The 20,680-nt window shown below is 35.2% G+C and overlaps 1 protein-coding gene across 1 annotated transcript in view; it reads left to right on the top strand.

Moving 5' to 3' along the window:
* Positions 1–20,680, top strand: part of RELN (reelin) — a 536,970-nt gene that overhangs the window by 336,223 nt on the left and 180,067 nt on the right. Inside the window, exons 13-19 of the mRNA XM_011927764.1 lie at positions 1,142–1,254; positions 2,590–2,798; positions 3,565–3,693; positions 5,156–5,265; positions 14,802–14,868; positions 18,920–19,153; positions 19,831–19,992. Coding sequence (XP_011783154.1) covers positions 1,142–1,254; positions 2,590–2,798; positions 3,565–3,693; positions 5,156–5,265; positions 14,802–14,868; positions 18,920–19,153; positions 19,831–19,992 — 1,024 coding nt within the window. The remainder of the gene's footprint in view (positions 1–1,141; positions 1,255–2,589; positions 2,799–3,564; positions 3,694–5,155; positions 5,266–14,801; positions 14,869–18,919; positions 19,154–19,830; positions 19,993–20,680) is intronic.

Genomic DNA, 20,680 nt, shown 5'->3' with positions numbered 1-20,680 from the left:
ACGAAATTTTTTAGAAAGATAATAATAAAAGAAAAAGAAGTTAGTGTTATACATTTGGGGACTTAAGGATAGAATATTTGCCAGGAAATACATGTACATCCCCATTGTCCTGCTGTTTTGGTTGGTACAATCACGAAGGCTAATGGTGGATTAAGAGAGGCTTCTAGTTAGACACGTCATCCTTTAATATTCAGGTCGTGCAGACAGTTGATAGAAGCAAGCAGTAGCAAGAATTATTGACTGGGGCTGGGTGTGGTGGCTCATGCCTACAATATCAATGCTTTAAAAGACAAAAGTAGGAAGATTTCTTGAGTCCAGGAGTTCAAGACTACCCTGTGTAACATAGGGAGACCCCATCTCTACAAAATAAAGTATTTTAAAAAGAATTATTAATGGAATGCAGTCATGAAAATAATGGGTTCAAAGACATACATGTACCCCTGGCTCTTCCACTAGTTAGTTACATGATCTTAGCTTCAAGTTCCTGCTCTGTCATTCAATGCCATCATCAGGATGATCGTAGTTGCTCTTCAGCTTCAATGGCATATTGTTTTTCGTGACTATAGAGTAATAGAGAACAAAACACTCTATGTACCTTCTAACAATCAAATGAGATACCAAATATAAAAATGAAAAATGTAAAACAAATTGCATTTAAAATACAAATAATATGCTAAAATATTAAAGATACGATGTGCAGCAGTTTAACACTACTTCAAAATTCCTTGATGCAAGAAGTCATCACCCTTGTTTTAAAACCATAGCCAATAGGTTCTGAACTTTGGTCATAAAAACCTCAAATTAAAGAAATAACAGTTTATTAAAAAGCAGAGCACATCTTTTTAATGTGGGTTAGAACATGGACATGTAGTTGCTGCTCAAAGTAGACAATTATTTGAGTAATCTCATGAAGCAAATAGCTACTTTGGCCTTCACAAATGTCAAGTCTTTGATGTTTAGCATGGCCTACTTGAACTATCATTATAATTTATTTCCTTGAGTTTGTTTACCTTTGTTTAGGGTTATTCTTAAGTGACATCTGGGTACTATAATGATTTTTTATTCTGAAATTTATCACTATATTTGATATGTTTATGGATGCTAGTTGGTACTAGCAACTTAAAATTTTTGTTTTGTGCAGGAGGAATTTGTGACCCTGGAAATTCTCATGAAAATGACATAATCCTGTATGCAAAAATTGAAGGAAGAAAAGAGCACATAGCACTGGATACCCTTTCCTATTCCTCATATAAGGTACACATGCCAGTCTGTGTGGCAAATAGACCACCTCAGACCACCCTGGACAAGCCCAGGTCAAAACGACAAAGACTACTCCAGACACAGAAGATACATCCCTGCTCTGGCAGGCCAGAGGTCGCCAGGTTGCTTTAAAAGTGAAATGGACATTTTATCATTCATATTTTTTCCTGATACAAATGAAAAATGAGTTATCAGGAAGGAAGAGTGAATTACAGTCCATCAGAGACAGTAAGGCAGAACCCGATACTCTGACAGTTATTCTTGTCCCCAAGAAAGCCCTAAATGTAGCTCTAATTATGCCCCCTCACATACTTGCTGTCAGTCATAATGAGTATTTGTCCAGCATTTTGAGATCTCCTAGGTAGAAGACAGTGTAGAAGCACAGGTTATTATTATCTTTGCTTTTTTCTTTGCTAGTTAGAGTTACCTATTTGAGGTTGGCCTTTTTTCTTTACCCTTTGGATGTAGAACAGGTGTTAGCTCTGGTTATTTGCAAACATCTTCAAAATTATGTGAGATACTCATCATAAGTTGTAAAATTATTTTTTGTAAAAGTAGATTTGTTTGTGCCTAAGCCACACCCACATACTCATTATTCGTTAGCCTTTTCTTCACACTGATGGTACGCTAAGTAGTTTTAAAAGCTTAAACACAGCTAACATCTGACATTTCAGGGTTTAAGTTAAAAAGACAAAACAAACATCAAGGTTAAAATGGGAAACAACCAGAGTGAATATCCAGTACATTCCATGTGCAAGGGTAACCCAAGTTATACCATTTGGGATTTCATAAAGGACTATGTTTCCAGCAGTGGCAAGGTAGAACTACACCTGCCCTGGTCATCTTCATGCCTCATATCAAGTCAGCTTTGTGAGTTATAATGCATTGACTCGTTAGCTCTTTTGTCCTGTTTTCACAATACTAGTTTGGAAAGCCCTTAGCATGATACCAATCCACTTTCAAAGAGGACTGATGATAAAGTATAAATGTCAAGTTGCCTTTGTCTTGTGCTAATTAAATAAAATGGATACATATGCTTAGATAACTCTTAAAGCCCTTATATCAGTTTATCTTCAGGCAGGGAGAGCCTGATCAAACACACACAGAGGCCCCCACCTCGTGCACAGGAGGAATTCTGAGTCACTAAATTGAATGCTCCTTGAGGATAGCATCTTCTTCATGAAATAACAAATGCAACACAAAGGACATTTCCTAGTGCTTAATAAATGGCAGTTACGTACATGATGTTTACTAGGTCAAATCTAGGAGAATTTACATGGATTAGCATAGAAAGGATTATGAGTGATTCTGGTCTCCTTTGTTTGAAAGGTTCCATCTTTGGTTTCTGTGGTCATCAATCCTGAACTTCAGACTCCTGCTACCAAATTTTGTCTCAGGCAAAAGAACCATCAAGGACATAATAGGAATGTCTGGGCTGTAGACTTTTTCCATGTCTTGCCTGTTCTCCCTTCTACAATGTCTCACATGATACAGTTTTCCATCAATCTGGGATGTGGAACACATCAGCCTGGTAACAGGTAGGAAGCCCTTTTTTGTAAGTGTACAAAACTAAAAATGAGCTTGCAGATTTGACTATTAAATAAGAGGTAGTTTCTAAGTAGAGTTTTAACTGGATTTTAAGTAAAATACTCATTGATGAAATAACACGCTTTTCCCAAAAGAAAAGTTCTTCAATTAATATGAGGGGTATGATTGGATAGATTTCAAGTAGGAATGGCTTCATTCTAAGAGCTTGATCTTACGTGTCAGAGGTGTTTGCATGTGCTGTGACAACCATCCATTACAACAGATTGCTAAGACAGAAAAAAAAAAAAAGCAACTGAAAAAAAGCTTGACCTCCTGTCGGCTAGTGACCCCCTAATAATAGGCATGGAAATCAATTAGCGCTTTAAGAACTACGACTTCTCAGTTTCACTTGCCCAAGTGTTGCTCGTATTTTTTCTAAGAATTTTGTCAGTGTCACATTCACAGGATGAAGTGACAGTGTGAGACATGGTAATTGCCTTGCCACCTATCAAACTCAGGAGCACAAACTCAAGTTACCATTTGTTGTCTTTAAAACATAGTTTGTTTATAGCAGTAATTTAACTGATTGCCCTTTGAAAGCTGGTCAGACTTTAGTGAAAGACAAAACAATCATCTAGGAAACAGCATCTTTAAAAATTTTTACACTGTTTTTACAGATGTTTAATGTACTTAACCAGAGTTGAAAATTTCATTTTTTTTTTTTTTGTTATTTTATCCTCCCCCATCTTTTGTGTGTGCTTGTTCTGGTTTTATTAGTGTCAGCTTGGAGTTTTCTACCAACCATGGACGTTCCTGGTCCCTCCTTCACACTGAATGCTTACCTGAGATCTGTGCTGGACCCCACCTCCCCCACAGCACTGTCTACTCCTCTGAAAACTACAGTGGGTGAGTACATTCTCTCTGAGATATTGAAATACTTGAATCCATGTTGCAGAATAAAAATCAATGAGTAATCCTGAAATTAGCATTTTTGTCATAATAGGTAAGAAACCTAACCTCTTTAAAAGTGGTCTTGAAAAAAGAAAGAAAGAAAGAAAGAAAGAAAGAAAGAAAGAAAGAAAAAGAAAGAAAGAAAGAAAGAAAGAAAGAAAGAAAGAAAGAAAGAAAGAAAGAAAGAAAGAAAGAAAGAAAGAAAGAAAGAAAGAAAGAAAGAAAGAGAGAGAGAGAGAGAGAAAGAAAGAAAGAAAGATAGTATCTTTGGTAAATTGGATGCAAGATTAAAATTACAATTTGTGAGGCCATTCATTCTTTATGTACTTGACTTATATTTTGAATTGCATGAACTTAAATTCTATATGGCAGTTCTGTGGTTGTTGCCAAAAGATTTATTGCCACAGTACTTATAGAGAAATGCAGCATAGAAAAAAATGGAAGAAAGTTAAGTTTTGAAATTGGACCTGGATTCCATTCTGTGTAACAATATTTACTCTGCCTGACATTCCCCTTTTTTCTGCATAATTAAGGATATAATATATCTCATTGGGGGCTATTAGGAGAATTAAAGATGATTATATAAAATACTTGCCACATGACAGAATAAGCATTATGAGAATAGTAAAAATATTTACAAGAATGGCAAAATTAAGTTGGGAATTATTTTCTTTGTTATCCCCTTTTAAATGTGTGTAGGGCTGTGGGAGAGCAAAAAATAAAAGTAATTGATGCTAATTAGCAGTACATCTCTGCACAGATGCCTAGCATAAGATAATATCTAAGGTCTGAGTACTGATGGAAAAATTTCTTAAAAGAATATATAAAAACTAAATATCGCTCACTATTAAGAACAAATTGACTAGGTACGATGACTAACACCTGTAATCCCAGCACTTTAGGAGACCAAGGTAAGGGAATTTCTTGAGGTCAGAAGTTTGAGACCAGTATGGGCAACACAGTGTGAGACCCTGTCTCTACAGAAATAAAAATTTAAAAATTAAAAATTACCTGGGTGTGGTAGTATGCTTCTGTAGTCCTGCCTACTCAGGAGGCTGAGACAGGAGCATAGCTTGAGCCCAGGATTTTGAGGCTGCAGTGAGCTATGATTGTGCCACTGTACTCCAGCCTGGACAACAGAGCAAGACCCCATCTCTAACAATAAATTAAAACTTAAAAATCTTTTAAAATAATATAAAATAACAAATCCATTACTCTGGCATGCTGTGGATGTTTTTACAAGTTGTATGTCTGTTTTAAAGATATAAACAAATTCCACAAGTGAATTTAAGGAGTTTATTGGTAAACTTTAGTGCTTTTCTAAACACACAGAAACTAGAGCATGAAAAGCATGTAAAATACATTCAAAAGATATGAACATAGTTGTGAAGATGGTTTTGTGCTAAATTTCTTGCAGGTGGAACCGAATAACAATTCCCCTTCCTAACGCAGCACTAACCCGGAACACCAGGATTCGCTGGAGACAAACAGGACCAATCCTTGGAAACATGTGGGCAATTGATAATGGTTAGTGTTTATGCCTGTCATAATCACATGCCACTGATGTAGAGTCTTCTTGTGCTTTTGTTTGTCAGCACAGACTTAATCACATTTCTAAGTCATGGTCTTGCAATTCATTAAACACCCTTTCTTCCATTTCTCCTTTGCATTCTGTTAGAAGCCCAGGGATGTGCAATCAGGAAAAAAAAAAAAAGCCAATGGAGTCAGCAGTATTAGATGCTAGAATGTTTCAACATACATAAATAAAAAATGCATAAAACCTTGAAACTGAAATTCACAGTTGATGACAAGGGATATCCTAACATTTTCTTTGAATGTTGTATACAAAATTAACATAAATACTTACCATACTGCATGTATTAAAATAAGACCCATTCTTCTCTTAGTAACTACCACAACATCTGGAATGCTTTTCTTTTACATGCAGACAACACACAGAAGGAAACATCATCTCTAAAAAAACTAGTGAAACTTTTACCTCCTTTTCAGAAAATAGTATAGAAAGAAAACTTGGATATATACCCTTTTTAAATCTTTTATCTTTCTTTCATTTTCAAGTGAATTTTTGGAATTTTGCATCATTTTAAAGTCGATACCATTTATGACAATGACAGAAGATATTTTAAGCTCTCAGGTTGCATGTCTGTACATTTCTTATACTTGTTATTAGTCACCAACTCTTTGGTTTTTGTCTTTCTTTTTATGGATTCAGTGGATACAAATGTAGTTTTGTATATGAGTATATTGCATAGTGGTGAAGTCTGGACTTTTAGTGTAACTATCACCCAAATAGAATACAAGGTAATTTCTCATCCCTCACCCCCCTTCTGCCCTCCCACCTTTCTGAGTCTCCAGTGCCTATTATTCTACTGTCCATGTGTACACATTATTTAGCTCCCACTTATAAGTGAGAGTATGTGGTCTACAACTTTCTAAGTAATATCACTTAGGATAATGGCCTCCAATTCCAGCTATGTTGCAGCAAAAGACACGATTTCATTCTTTTTCATGGCTGAGTAGTATTCCATGGTGTGTTTGTGTGTGTAACATATTCTTTGATCACCCATTAATGGACATTTGCGTGGCTTCCATGACTTTGCTATTATGAAAGTGCTGCAATAAACATACAAGTGCAGATTTCCCTTTAATATATTGATTTCTTTTTCTTTGGGTAGATACTCAGTAGTGAGGTTACTGGGTCAAATGGTAGTTCTAGTTTTCATTCTTTGAGAGATCTCTATTCTGTTTTCCAAAGGTTTCCCTAATTTAAATTCCCACCAACAGTGTATAAGAGTTTCCTTTTCCCCCACATCCTCACCAGTATCTGTTATTTTTTTACTTTTTAAGGATACCCATTCTGATTGGTGTAAGGTGGTATCTCATTGTGATTTTGATGTGCGTTTTTCTGATAATTAGTGATGTTTAGCATTTCTATATGCCTATTGGCCATTTGTATGTCTTCTTTTGTAAACTGTTTGCTCATGTCCTTTGCCAGCTTTTTAATGGAACTGTATGTTTTTTCTTGTCAAGGTGTTTGAGTTCACTGTTAATTCTGGATATTAGTCCCTTCTCAGATGCATAGTTTGCAGATATTTTCTCCCAATCTGTAAGTTGTCAGTTCACTCTGTTCATTATTTCTTTTACTGTGCAGAAACTTTGGGCTTGATTAAAGCCCATTTGTCTTTTTGTTTTTGTTGTCTGTGCTAAGATATTAGTCATTAATTCTTTGCCTAGGCCAGTGTTCAGAAGAGTTTTTCCTAGATTTTCTATATTAATTCATTCTTGCACTGCTGTAAAGAACTACCTGAGATTGGGTCCTTTATAAAGAAAAGCGGTTTAATTGTCTCACAGTTACATGGGCTGTACAGGAAGCATGGCTAGGAGATCTCAGGAAACTTACAATCATGGCAGAAGGACAAAGGGAAGCAGGCATGTTTTACATGGCCAGAGAAGAAGAGAGAGTGAAGCGTGAGGTGCTACACACTTTTAACCAAACAAATCTTGTGAGAACTCACTATCACAAGAACAGCAAGGGGGAAATCCACCTCCATGATCTAGTCATCTCTGACCAGGCCCCTCCTCCAATATTGGGAGCTACAATTTGACATGAGATTTGGGCAGGGACACAAATCCAAACCATATCAGTTTTCTTCTAGGATTTTTATAGTTTCATATCTTACATTTAAATATTTATTCCATCTTGAGTTAATTTTTGTATATGGTAAGAGGTATGGGTCTAGTTTCATTCTTCTGCAATTTGCCATCCAATTTTCCCAGCACCATTTATTGAATAGGGTGTTCTTTCCCTAGTGTATGTTTTTTTTGAAGATTGTTGAAGATCAGTTGGCTGTCTGTAGGTGGCATTATTCTGGGCTCTCTATTCTGTTTCATTGATGTATGTGTCTATTTTTATACCAGTACCATGCAGTTTTGGTTACTATAGCCTTGTAGTATAATTTGAAGTGAGGTAATATGATGCCTCCAGCTTTGTTCTTTTTGCTTAGGATTGCTTTGGCTATTCACTTTCCTTTGGTTCCATATGAGTTTTAGGATTGTTTTTCCTAATTCTGTGAAAAATGACATTGGTATTCTGATAGGAATTGCATTGAAGCTGTAGACTGCTTTGGGCAGTGTGATCATTTTAATGATATTGATTCTTCTAATCCATGAGTATAGGATGTTTCTCCATTTGTTTTTGTCCTACAGTTTTTTTTTCCATCAGTGTTTCATAGTTTCTCTTGTAGAGATCATTCACCTCCTTGGGTAAAAGTATTCCTAGGTATTTTGTTTGTAGCTATTGTAAATGGGATTGATGTCCTGATTTTATCGTCCATTTATTATCAATATATAGAAATGTTCCTGATTTTTGTACGTTGATTTTATATCCTGAATCTTTACTGAAGTCATTTGTCAAATCTAGGAGTCTTTGAGAGAAGTTTTTAGGATTTTTTAGGTATAAGATCATATCATAACCAGAGATAATTCGACTTTATATTTTTTAATTTGTGTGCCTTTTATTTCTTTTTCTTGCCTGATTGCTCTAGATAGTACTTGCAGTACTATATTGAATAGGAGTGGTGAAAGTGGGAATCCTTATCCTGTTCCAGTTCTTAGAGGGAATGCTTTGACTTTTTCCCCATTCCATATGATGTTGGCTTTGGGTTTGTTATATACAGCTTTTATCATTTTGAAGTATGTTCCGTCTACACCTAGTTTGTTGAGAGCTTTTATCATGAAAGGATGCTGAATTTTATCAAATGCTTTTCTGTATCTATTAAGATCATTTTATGCTTTTTGTTTTTAATTCTGTTTATGTGGTGAATCAAATTTATTGATTTGCATATGTTGAGCCATCCTTGCATCCCTGGAGTGAAACCCACTTGATCATGTTGTATTATCTTTTAGATGTGCTGTTGGATTCAGTTTGCTAATATTTTGTTAAGGAATTTTGCATCTGTGTCCATGAGGAATATTGGTCTGCAGTTTTTCTTTTTCGTTGTGTCCTTGCCTGGCTTTGGTTTGGGTTTATATTGACTTCATAGAATGAGTTACGAAGGATTCCCTCCTCCTCGGTTTTTGGAACAGTTTTAGCAGGATTGGTACCAGTTCTTCTTTGTGCATCTTGTAGAATTCAGCTGTCAATCAGTCTTGTCCTGAGAGCTTTTATTTGTTGGGAGATTTTTTATTACTGATTCAGTGTCACTACTTGTTATTGGTCTGTTCTGGATGTCTATTTCTTCCTGCTTCAATCTTAGGAGGAGGTATGTCTCCAGGAATTTATCCATTTTCTGTAGATTTTCTGGTTTGTGCACATAAAGATGTTTACAGTAAACACTGATTATCTTCTGTATTTCTGTGGTATCAGTTGTAATGTCCCCTTTTTCATTTTTTATTCTGCTTATTTGAATAGTCTCTCTTTTCTTGTTTAATCTAGCTAGTGATTGATCAACTTGGTTCATATTTTAAAAGAACAACGTTTCATATGATTGATCCTTTGAATTTTTTTTTTTTTTTGGTCTTTATTTCATTTAGTTCTGCTCTGGTCTTCGTTATTTGTTTCCTTCTGATAGCTTTGGATTTGGTTTATTCTTGTTTTTCTAGTTCCTTGAGGTGCAATATTATGTTGTTAATTTGTGATCTATTTTTATGTAGGAATTTAAGATTATAGCCTTCTCTCTTAGCCCTGCTTTTGCTGTATCTTAGAAGCTTTGTTATGTTATGTCTCTATTTTCACTCATTTCAAAAAATTTTTTAATTTCTGTGTTCATTTTGTCATTAACTCAAAGATCATTCAGGAGCGGGTTGTTTAATTTTCATGTATTCGTGTAGTATAAGATTTCCCTCAGAATTAATTTCTAGTTTTATTCTACTGTCATTTGAGAAGGTATTTGATATGATTTTGATTTTTTAAAAATTTATTGAGACTTGTGTTGTGGCCTAACATATGGCCTATCCTGGAGAATCTTTCATGCACTCATGAGAAAAAATGTGTATTCTGTGGTTGTTTGGTAGAATGTTGTGTAAATGTTTGTTAGGTTCATTTGTCCTAAAGTCCAATTTAAGTCCAGTGTCTCTTTGTTGAATTTCTGTCTCAATGATCTGTATGGGGCTGTCAGTGTCATGTTGAAGTCTCTTACTACTATTGTATATATTGCACCCCATCTATTTTCTTAGGTCTAGTAGTGTTTGTTCTATGAATCTGTATATTCCAGTGTTGGGTGCATATATATTTAGGATTGCTACTATATCTTCTTGTTGAATTGATCCTTTTATCATTTTATAATAACTTTGTCTTCATTTTTACTGTTGTTGATTTAAAGTCTGTTTTATCTTATGTAAGTATAGCTGCTTCTGTTCATTTTTGGTTTCTGTTAGTTTGGAATATCTTTTTCCATCCCTTTATCTTTAGTCTATAAGTGTCTTTACCAGTTAGGTGGGGTTTTTTTAAGCAGTGTATGTGTATGGTTGGATTGTGTTTTTTAATCCATTCTGCCAATCTGTATCTTTTAAATGGAGCATTTAATCCATTTCTGTTCAAGAACTATATTGACATGTGGGTTTTTATTCCTGTTATAATGTTGATTGTTATCTTGTTGCTTTGCAGCCTCATTTGTGTAATTGTTTTGTAAGACCTGTAAGCTTTATACTGTCATTTGTTTTTATGATGGTGAGTATTGATCTTTAATTTCTATGTTTAGACCTCCCTTAACAATTCTTGTAGGATTGGTCTAGTGGTAGTGAATTCCCTTAGCATTTGCTTGTGTGGGAAAGACTTTCTTCTTCGTTTATGAAGCTAAATTCTAATGGAATACAGAATTCATGGTTAACAGTTTTTTTCTTTAGAAACCTAAAAATGGGATCCCAATCTCTTCTGGCTTATAAGGTTTCTATTAAGAATTCCACTGTTAGTCTGATGGAATTTTCTTTACAGATAATTAGACATTTTTCTCATCCTAATCTTAAGATTTTTTCTTTCATGCTGTTTCCAGATAGTCTGATGACTATATAACTTGGTGACGTCCTTACGATGTATTTTTCTGGAGTTCTGTCAGCCTCTTGTATCTGGATGTCTAAATCTTTAGCAAGACTTTAGGAATGTTTTCCTCAATTACTTCCTCAAACAGACTTTCCAGAGTTTTTGCTTTTCTTCTCCCTCAGTAATACTTTTGACTCATAGGTTAGGACATTTTACATAATCTCTTATTTCTCAAAGTTTTTGTTCATTTTTAAAATTCTTGTTCTTTCTTTCAGTCTGTGTTAACTTGAAAAACCTGTATTCAAGCTCTGAGATTATTTCTTCTGCTTGGTCTAGTCTATTGTTAAAACTTTCAACCATATTTTGTAATTCCTTTTTGTTTGGGATTTGGGTTTTCTTAAAAAAAAAATACTTATTTCTTTGATAAATTTGTCATTCATATCCTGAATTGATTATCTGATGTTTTTGTATTGGCTTTTACCTTTCTCTTGGATCTCACTGAGATTCTTTAAAATTAATATTTTGAATTCTTTATCTGGTATTTCAAGGATTTCATTTTGATTAGGATCCATGTTAGAGCATTAGTATAATTTTTTAACACTCTGTTTTTGCATGCTTCCAGAAGTGTTCTGCTTCCTTCTCATCCCAAGATACTGTCTCTTATTTTTTTTAATTTACTTTCGTTTGGATGGAATTTTTTTCTCTTGAGGATGTAACTATAATGTATGCTGTGTAGGATCATTTGGCCTTGGTTCTTGGAGCATTCAGTGGCAAAGACTGTCTATGTGTTCACTGGTTATATATATCCTTAGGGTAGTGGCTTTATCAAATGCTGATTGTAGTAGTGATGTACTGGGTATGAAGAGGCAATAATTTTCAATCTACTCTTTTTAAATGTTTTTGGTAGTCAGCCATGGCACGTGCCTGTATTCCTAGCTACTCAGGAAGCAGAAGCAAAAAAATCACTTGATTTCAGGAGTTTGTGGCTACTGTGTACTATCATCTTATCTATGAATAGCTACTGTATTCCAGGACAACATAGCAAGATCTCATCTCCCCAAAGACCATGGAAGCTGAGAGTCCAAAGAAGGAGGCTGACAAATTCAGTTTCTTAGGAAGACACACTTAATAAAGACTTACAAACAGAAGCTGTAGTTTTGGGAAGCCATGAGATAAGGTGATGAATCCCTGCCTGATTGTTTGGTTTCTTATTTTAATTACAGGTAGATTAATAGCGTTCCTATTTTCAGAGAGCATATAAGTTGGCTGAAGGCTTATACTACAAGTAAGTAGAAAGGGAGAAAGAGAGGAGAAGGGACAAAATGTCAATAGCTAAGCAAATTTAGCATAGCCACTGATTTGAGGTCAATTTTATAAAATGGAAAAAATGCACACCCTTGTTTAATGTTGATTTTCCATATCTTAATCAGGTCTCTGTTATTTTTTAATAATTTAGACATTGAGAAACAACTAATTCTTGAAACTGGAGAAAAACTTTAGAAAAGATAATTTGCTGATGAACCAATGTGAATTATTTCCCAATATGTATCCAAAAAACAGACCAATGGAAGGCCCACCCTCAAAGACCATATGAGTTATATGGATATAAACATAGTTAATTTGCAAAAACATCTAAAGATGAAGGGGTTAAAATGCAGTTTCTTCATTGGTAGAACATTTTGCATGGCATTTTAGGTATTGCACCTGTTCATTAGCTCTAGGGAGTAGGCATTTGCGTCTAGATAGCAGGATATGAGTGACTTTTTCTTGCTGTCACACTTTTTAAGGATTCTATAATGAACCTTTATTACTTTGATAATTATCAAAGTGTTTTAGAAATGAATAATGAAAAAGTATGTAAGAAAATTAAGAGTGCAATGAAGCACATGTAAGCCTATGAAAAGAATGTTTCAATTTCCTAAAGAAGGCTGTTGCAACACAATTTTAGTTCAGAAAGTGTTCACTACACATCCCCTGAGTTCCCATGCTTTGAGTGGAATCATGCTTTGAGTAGAATGGGAAAGGGCAAAGATACATGGAATACACATGGTTAGGAAGGTAGGCTGAATGCAAAACCTGGTGCAGAATCTCTTTAATTCTGTTATCATTCTATGTGAGTTTTTCACAGAAACAGGACCCACCTTTTGGCTTCTTTTACAAGGGAAGAAGAGGACACATACTCCCTCCCAAGAGAAATGTGTGCTTACTTGCCAAAAAAAAAAGAAAAAAGAAAAACCCTGAAATCTCTCCCATTTCACTATGTGATTCCAGAATTATGTCACAGAAAAAAAATAGAGAAAATCAGATCAATATCATAATTCTGTTAGATATGTTCTTCCTTCATGGCAGAGTCAACTTCTGCTAGTGTGTAAAGAAATTACTTTGGAAATTACCCTGAAAATCTTAGCTAAATGGAAAGTCCTAAGGCAAAGTACATTTCTTATCATTTTTAATATTTTTTCAACTTGACTATATTACTGATAATAGTGAAGAAAGCTATTCTGTCCTATTCACACTCTTAGGAAACAAGAAGCCTGTTATGAGTCCTAATGGCTTCATCATTAGCAGGAAGGGATGACAATAAAATTCTTAATTGCAACTTTTTTCATTGACTTGGAATGTCTTAATTTATCGTTGAATTTTTTATGATGGAGGTTTTTTGAACTATGACATGGGTACCCTATTTCTTAGAGCATATCTTCAGCCATAAAATCAAGTGTGCTGGGAAAACAATCTGTATGCTTTTCCAGGCTGAAGAAGAATGGAGCCAGCCCCTTTCTTGTTCCTTGGTGTACAGTGGAGCACATCAAAGCAACAGGACAAGAGGGTGTCAAGGAATACTTGACCTCAGTATGGTGCTGATTGTAACCATATAGTGCTGGGTACCTTTCTAAGCATAATATGTTTCTTTACTTATTTCCTCCAAGAAATATTATTATCCCACTTTAAGGAGTAGGAATATTGAGGCTTAGACAGGATAAATTACTTATCAGAGTTTCCTGAGTGAAGCCAGAATTTGAAGCCCGGATTATGTGACACCTGAAACCAATACCTTTGATAACTCAGCCTGCTATCTAATCTCTTCCTAAACCAGCAGTTTCCATCACCAAGAGCTTTCCATTGGCCTGCAATGCATTGAATTTGAATTACTCCACCTGTTAATTGGCAGGCATTAAGTGCTTATAGGAGCATAGGCTACAGGAAAGTTTATTTTACAATAAAATTATTTAAATACTTTGAAATGACTACAGGACAGAAAAAAAATGATAACGGGTTATAAATTTGCTTATGCCGAAAACACTGAATACACGAGGTTTTGTTACATCTTGAATTTCTCATTAGTTTAATACCACTTTTACACCATTTGGTATATTATTAATTTTGCTGATTAACAAAATAATTAGTATATTTAAATGTATTGGAGTCTAGAGTATCTCAGAACCTACCATTCAACAATCAGTAGCCTTTTCCTCAGCATTCCACAGATTCAAATTTAGGTTTGTAACATCCTATTATCAGCCAAGCCCAGCATTTAGGGAAAAAAATCTGCATGATGGAGAAAACTTTAGGCTCAACAACAGATTCTTAACTCCTCATTTCCAGGAAAGGTAGATTAATATTTAGAAATATATGTAATAGTCATCCACAGTGTTATAGATTTTTCCCCTAATAGGAATGAAAATTATGGCATGACTTCTCCATATTGTGATATGTCAGATTGGTCCTTTGTAAATTCTTTTTTTCTACCTAAAGAATATAAACTTTGTAGAATGTTCAAGGCAGAAGCACTAATATTGTCTAATAGAATCTACTGAGGAATTCATAAGCTCCTATCTTCTTTGATATGAAATGTTAAAATCTTAAAAGGATTATCTGTGTAACTTGTAACCGTTTCAGTAGCTTTGTAACTAAGCACTTACCTTATCACACAGCACTTCATATGTCACCCTGAATTCCTGCACACAACATACACACAAGGGGCCATATTGCATGGATATTGCTTCACAAAATTGTACTGGTAGTGTTCTGTGTTTTTGTAATTATGTTCTCTTTTCCCCCCCCACAGTTTATATTGGCCCATCATGTCTCAAATTCTGTTCTGGCAGAGGACAGTGCACTAGACATGGCTGCAAGTAAGCATCTTAAAATAATACTTACGCTTCTCCTTTTTGATGTGTAATTCACATATTGAAGTCACAAGTCATTTAATAACCTTTTTTAGGATTGGGGGTCCTTTAAGGCAAAAAATTGGATATTTCTAATAGAATTTAAGTGTAATTCAAATGAATTTTTAAGCGAAAATTAATACATTTTATGTTAGGCTAAATTGTGGACAAATTTAGCATTCCTCATGTGAATTTGTGAACAAATTGGAATTCCTCACAGCTTGATGGCTGCTTTTCCTGCCTGTAGTTACATCCCTTTCCATAAACTTGTTCGGGTGTTCATGAGTCACATTGTAATTCCCAGCATGCTTTGTAAATAATTATAAAAATCAGTAATGACCCATAGATCCAATGCTAAAGGAAACTGGACTGGGCCAAATTTAGCAGATTTGATAAGCAAATTCATCATCTTTAAATATAACTTAAGAATCTTGTTTACTTTTGAAAATCATTTGGGTCTTTAATAAATTATAAAGTATTTTACAAAACAATGCTGTTGAATATGAAGTCTGAAATTATACATTAATAATGTAATATCTAATTACACCAATGAATTATTTTATGTTTATACCAAAAAATGGATATTCACATTTATTATGTCATTCTTATATTAATATTTAATTATAAAATATTCTGGGAATTCCTGAAACCACAGGCAATCTGTTATAAAGATAAGTTTTCAACAGCTGATCATCTAGTGTACTTTTTCTTGTCCCTCCAACAAAAGAGTAATTAATCAATTAGTTAATTTGTTAATGAGTAGAGAACTCACAAAAGGGCTTTGAACTTGATCATTTAGAAATTGCAGGCTGGGCACGGTGGCTCATGCCTGTAATCCCAGCACTTTGGGAGGCTGAGGTGGGTGGATCACTTGAGGTCAGGAGTTCAAGACCATCCTGGCCAACATGGTGGGACCCCCCCCCCCATCTCTACTAAAAATACAAAAATTAGCCAGGCGTGGTGGCATGCATCTGTAATCCCAGCTACTAGGGAGGCTGAGGCAGGAGAATCACTTGAACCTGGGAGGCAAAGGTTGCAGTGAGCCAAGATCGCATCACTGCCCTCCAGCCTGGGCGACAGAGTGAGACTCCATCTCAAAAAGAAAAAAAAGAAATTGCATGTATGAGCCAAGCACTTGTTGACATTGAGATTAGTGTGGCTTTTTAACTTTCTAACTATATTTCAGTGATTTTAATTAACAAAGACATCACTCTGCCCAATGGAAATTTTTTATACAATATGTGAAGAATTGAAAATTTTCCATCTATGTTTCAAAACTGAATATGCATACTTGTGTTCTCATAAAACTACCAACTCCCACCCCAAAACACTACTCATTAGATCTATGAAACATTGGCTGATATTTTCCTCAAGTTGTTATGTGCATCTATTATCCATAACCAGACCATCTTCTTAGTGTATTTCAAATAAAATTAACATGAAGCCAGATAGTTTTGCAATTCCTGATGTTGTCCAGAAAAGTTTTGGGGAAAAAAATTATCTAAAATGACAACTGCTTTTATTTTCAAAAAATAGAAAGTGGTATTTCTAAAAAGACCTATCTATAATTATAGTAGTTATACTTCAGACTTCATTTTATGTGTATCATGTTCCTCTTAGAATTAAGTGGTTTTATTAAGGCTACTGTCTATGCCACCCATGGTGGATACAAACAGAAATCTAAATGGTGGCTTTATGCTTTTGAACATTGTTCTTTTTTGACACCATACATTATTCTGAATGGTCATAGTCTTTTCCTCCTTCTGAAGTTTTACAGAATATTTTCACCATCTGGAACTTTAGTGTTTTTCCCTATTTCTAACAATGTTTTATGTAATACTCACTGGCTGTGTCCACTTACAGTTGGACTAAAAGTTTGACTACTACCTTCTTTTCTAGCAATATGTACCTTATTGAGTTTGAGCAAAATTGCACAGAAAAGAAATTTCTGTGTAATACCACTTCCTTTAAACAAACCATTGAATCTGGAACCTTTGCAACTTTGTATTTTTCTCTCCTCTTTACTCTGCCTCTCCCCCATTTTACTGCTATTTGCTATCAAGATTCTACCCTCTCATGTTCCCTCTGACCCTTTCTGGCCTGTGTACAATCCCAGGCCTGGTTCTCTAAATGGACAGTCTACTAAACTGATAAGCCCAACCCTGTTAGAGATGCTAATGAGGAAAGAGAGAGCATTAGAACCCTTTCTTCACAAGTGTCATCCATGTAGCTTAACAGTGGGGTCTTTTTCTTGACATTACAGGGTGACTCTACTGCTAAATTTAAGCATGTGTAGATGCATCAGTAGGAGACATATTGGGAGTCAGGAGAGCCTCATGTCATACTCAAAATCACTAACGTGGGTGACCCTGTTGTTTTGCTGAGAAACAAAGACTACAAAGTTTTTTGTTTTTTAAAAAGGTTATTTTTAAAAAACTATCAGCATTATTTCTCAATTGAATGACCTTTGATTAAAAGTAGACTTTTAAAATGACTAAATGGAAAGTGACTCCAATGTGAGTCATCTCTAAATGAGCACCAGTTTCTCCCAGTCACTTGTCCTGAGAAGACACATTTAAGATACACAAAAATGTAAATTGCCCTGAAATACACTCTGGAATAGATAGTCTTGTTAAGGAAAACTAATTCCAATTCATGACTGTGGTAAAACACACTCAGTTTCCTGACTTTAAAAAGTGTTCGGTTTAGCTGATTTTAAACATTCTTTTTTGGGAACAACTTGACTGTTCAGTCTAAGTCCATTAGACAACATGTGAAAGAAGGCTCATCCAGTAAATATTGACTTTCCTTTCATCCCCTTATTGATGCTACTTAAGATACCAAGACAACCTTCAGACTTCATGCTACAGTAGTTCTTAGCATTTTAGGCTCCAAATTATTTGGTAATCTGATAAAACCTTTGAACCTTCTCCCCAGAAAATCCAATATACATAAAAGTGGGCATTTGATTTCAGCATATTTTTACATTCTATGGATCCCTGAAAGGCCAGCATAGACCCGAGTCTCAGTAGTACTGCCAAAGAAGTATACTGAGTCATGCCATAGTATCACTTCGTTGGTACATTTGCTTTGTAAAGGTTTGTTTCAGACTTCAGCAAGCTTTGAATGCTCCCATGAGAATCCCCCACTCAAAAAGATACCAACTGAGCAACCTTATAAATGTAGTGAAAAGGAAATAGCACAGTAAAAACAAAGAATTTGAAACTCTTTCATGACGAATAATGAAATAGATGTAAAACATAGATGTTTCCATTGCTGATTCATCTCTGATGAGGTTTTCTCACTGGTAGAAGACTTGGGTCACTCCTATATATTCTAGTCAGCTAATATAGATACAGCACATTCTCACATAGAAGCAAGCAGGTTATTGGGGAGTAGGGAAAGGTTTATTTTTCTTGAAGTGCCACTAATTTGAGAGAGTCCACTGAGAGGCAACACAGTGCTGCTAAGGATGTCTATCTAGGTCAAGGATGTACATATTCCCTTTATACATTTGAAATAGTTAAAGATAGATTCATTTTCCAATAGTTTCTAAATATTTAATTCCTATCACAAGCATAACATGTATTTTAACATTTGTTCTTAGAAAAAATTTATTCTGGGCACCTTTTTAGAAGTGCTTTATGCTGTTTCTTTTATAAATGTAATGAACATTATGAATAAAATTATATACATAAACCTTTTACAGATATTTTAAGTTGGAAATGTGTATGAACATAGATGTATTTAGATAAACTGCTGGTACTGGTTGAAGGTGAGTGCTGAATTGCTGTTTTAATTGTAGGCTTTTTATGGCAGGGCTGCGCAAAGACTGTATTTGTCTGTAATATTTACAGTCCTTATCAAATCTTCAGATTCAGTAGTCTCCAAAGACTAATGAGCCTCATTTACCATTCAATGAAATCCTAGCCTCTGGACTTCCTCCCCCCCAAAGTAGATTCAAGAATCTCCAAAACAGCCAACAGTTTAAGATTTAATTTCACCGTATTTCTTTCAGGTGTGACCCTGGATTTTCTGGCCCAGCTTGTGAGATGGCATCCCAGACATTCCCAATGTTTATTTCTGAAAGCTTTGGCAGTTCTAGGCTCTCCTCTTACCATAACTTTTACTCCATCCGTGGTGCTGAAGTCAGCTTTGGTTGTGGTGTCTTGGCCAGCGGTAAGGCCCTGGTTTTCAACAAAGATGGGCGGCGTCAGCTAATTACATCCTTCCTTGACAGCTCACAATCCAGGTGAGTGAAGGCAGGGGAGAATACATACAAAAGCCAGATACTAATGTTGAATTTAGTTATATGATCCATTTTTATTTCTTATATTTTTTCTGATAGACATCTTCTCATTTTTAACCAGGGTTGTAGGGAGCTTACAGTTTATTGACAGTTAATTTGCCCTAGTTTTTAGTAAATTAGGAGGCTCACCAATGACTTGGATATTAATGACTGACTAGGTTTTTTAAAATATGAAATGTTAGCATCAAAACTATGTTCTTAAGCCAAGATCTAGTTAATTATTTATGTAGTTTTATTTATTTGACAGCTTGCAGAGGCTGATTAGATTTACTCTACAACTTCCCTTCCCCCAGTGTCTAATAAATAATGCAGTAAAGAAGTGATTGGCATTTTAAGTGTATGTACACAAGTACATAGTATACAAATGTGCATAAACATCCAGTTATATTTTTATGGATCTATCTGTATATAAAATATGTATATCGACATGTACATGAATATCTACACATACTCATACATCTCACAATGAAATTACTTACATTTTATAAAAGAGGGATGAGTAGAAACATTTAATTTGGGAGTAGTTCACTTAAATCAGTTTGAAATTCCTTAAAGACCAAAATGAACATTATGATTAAAAATGTTTATGCATACACTAACTATAGACAATTTGTGTCTAGGTTTCTCCAGTTCACACTGAGACTGGGGAGCAAATCTGTTCTGAGCACATGCAGAGCCCCTGACCAGCCTGGTGAAGGAGTTCTGTTGCATTATTCTTATGATAATGGGATAACTTGGAAACTCCTGGAGCACTATTCATATCTCAGCTATCATGAGCCCAGGTATGTTGGAAAGCATTTGGAAAAATGGTTGTAGAGTGATATCTCCCTCCTGGGGAAATCATAATTCAAATGGTATCAAATTCTAGATATTTTTCCGTTGACAGATGGCAGACAAAGATTGATGTGTCTTGCAACGAAAAACTACCAAGCCGACCCATTCGTTTATCCCACTGACTTCTGATCATTTGAAGGAATTTATTGTCATATTTTTAAATATGCATCTAAGGGAAATATTTCGATGCTTGTAAAAGAGAAAAGTAGGCTGGGCGTGGTAGCTCATGCCTGTAATCCCAGCAGTTTGGGAGGCCGAGGCAGGCGGATCACAAGGTCAGGCGATTGAGACCATCCTGGCCAATATGGTGAAACCCTGTCTCTACTAAAAACATGAAAATAAGCTGGGTGTGGTGGCACACAGCTGTAGTCCCAGCTACTCAGGAGGCTGAGGCAGAAGAATTGCTTGAACCCGGCAGGCAGAGATTGCAGTGAGCTGAGACTGCATCATTGCACTCCAGCCTGGCAACAGAGCGAGACTCCATCTCAAAAAAAAAGAGAGAGAAAAGTAATTAACACTATTACACAGGATTTTAATATGGCACTAAATTATAATTGCTGTTGATAAATATTAGTGATATATTTTAATATGTTGTAATAAATTATATGACGTAATATATATCGTATAACCAATATG

This window comes from Colobus angolensis, unplaced genomic scaffold (genome assembly GCF_000951035.1).
Source record: "Colobus angolensis palliatus isolate OR3802 unplaced genomic scaffold, Cang.pa_1.0 Scaffold74, whole genome shotgun sequence".
NCBI lineage: Eukaryota > Metazoa > Chordata > Mammalia > Primates > Cercopithecidae > Colobus > Colobus angolensis.
Note: the sequence above shows the minus strand (reverse complement) of the source record. Positions and strands in the feature narration are given on the sequence as shown.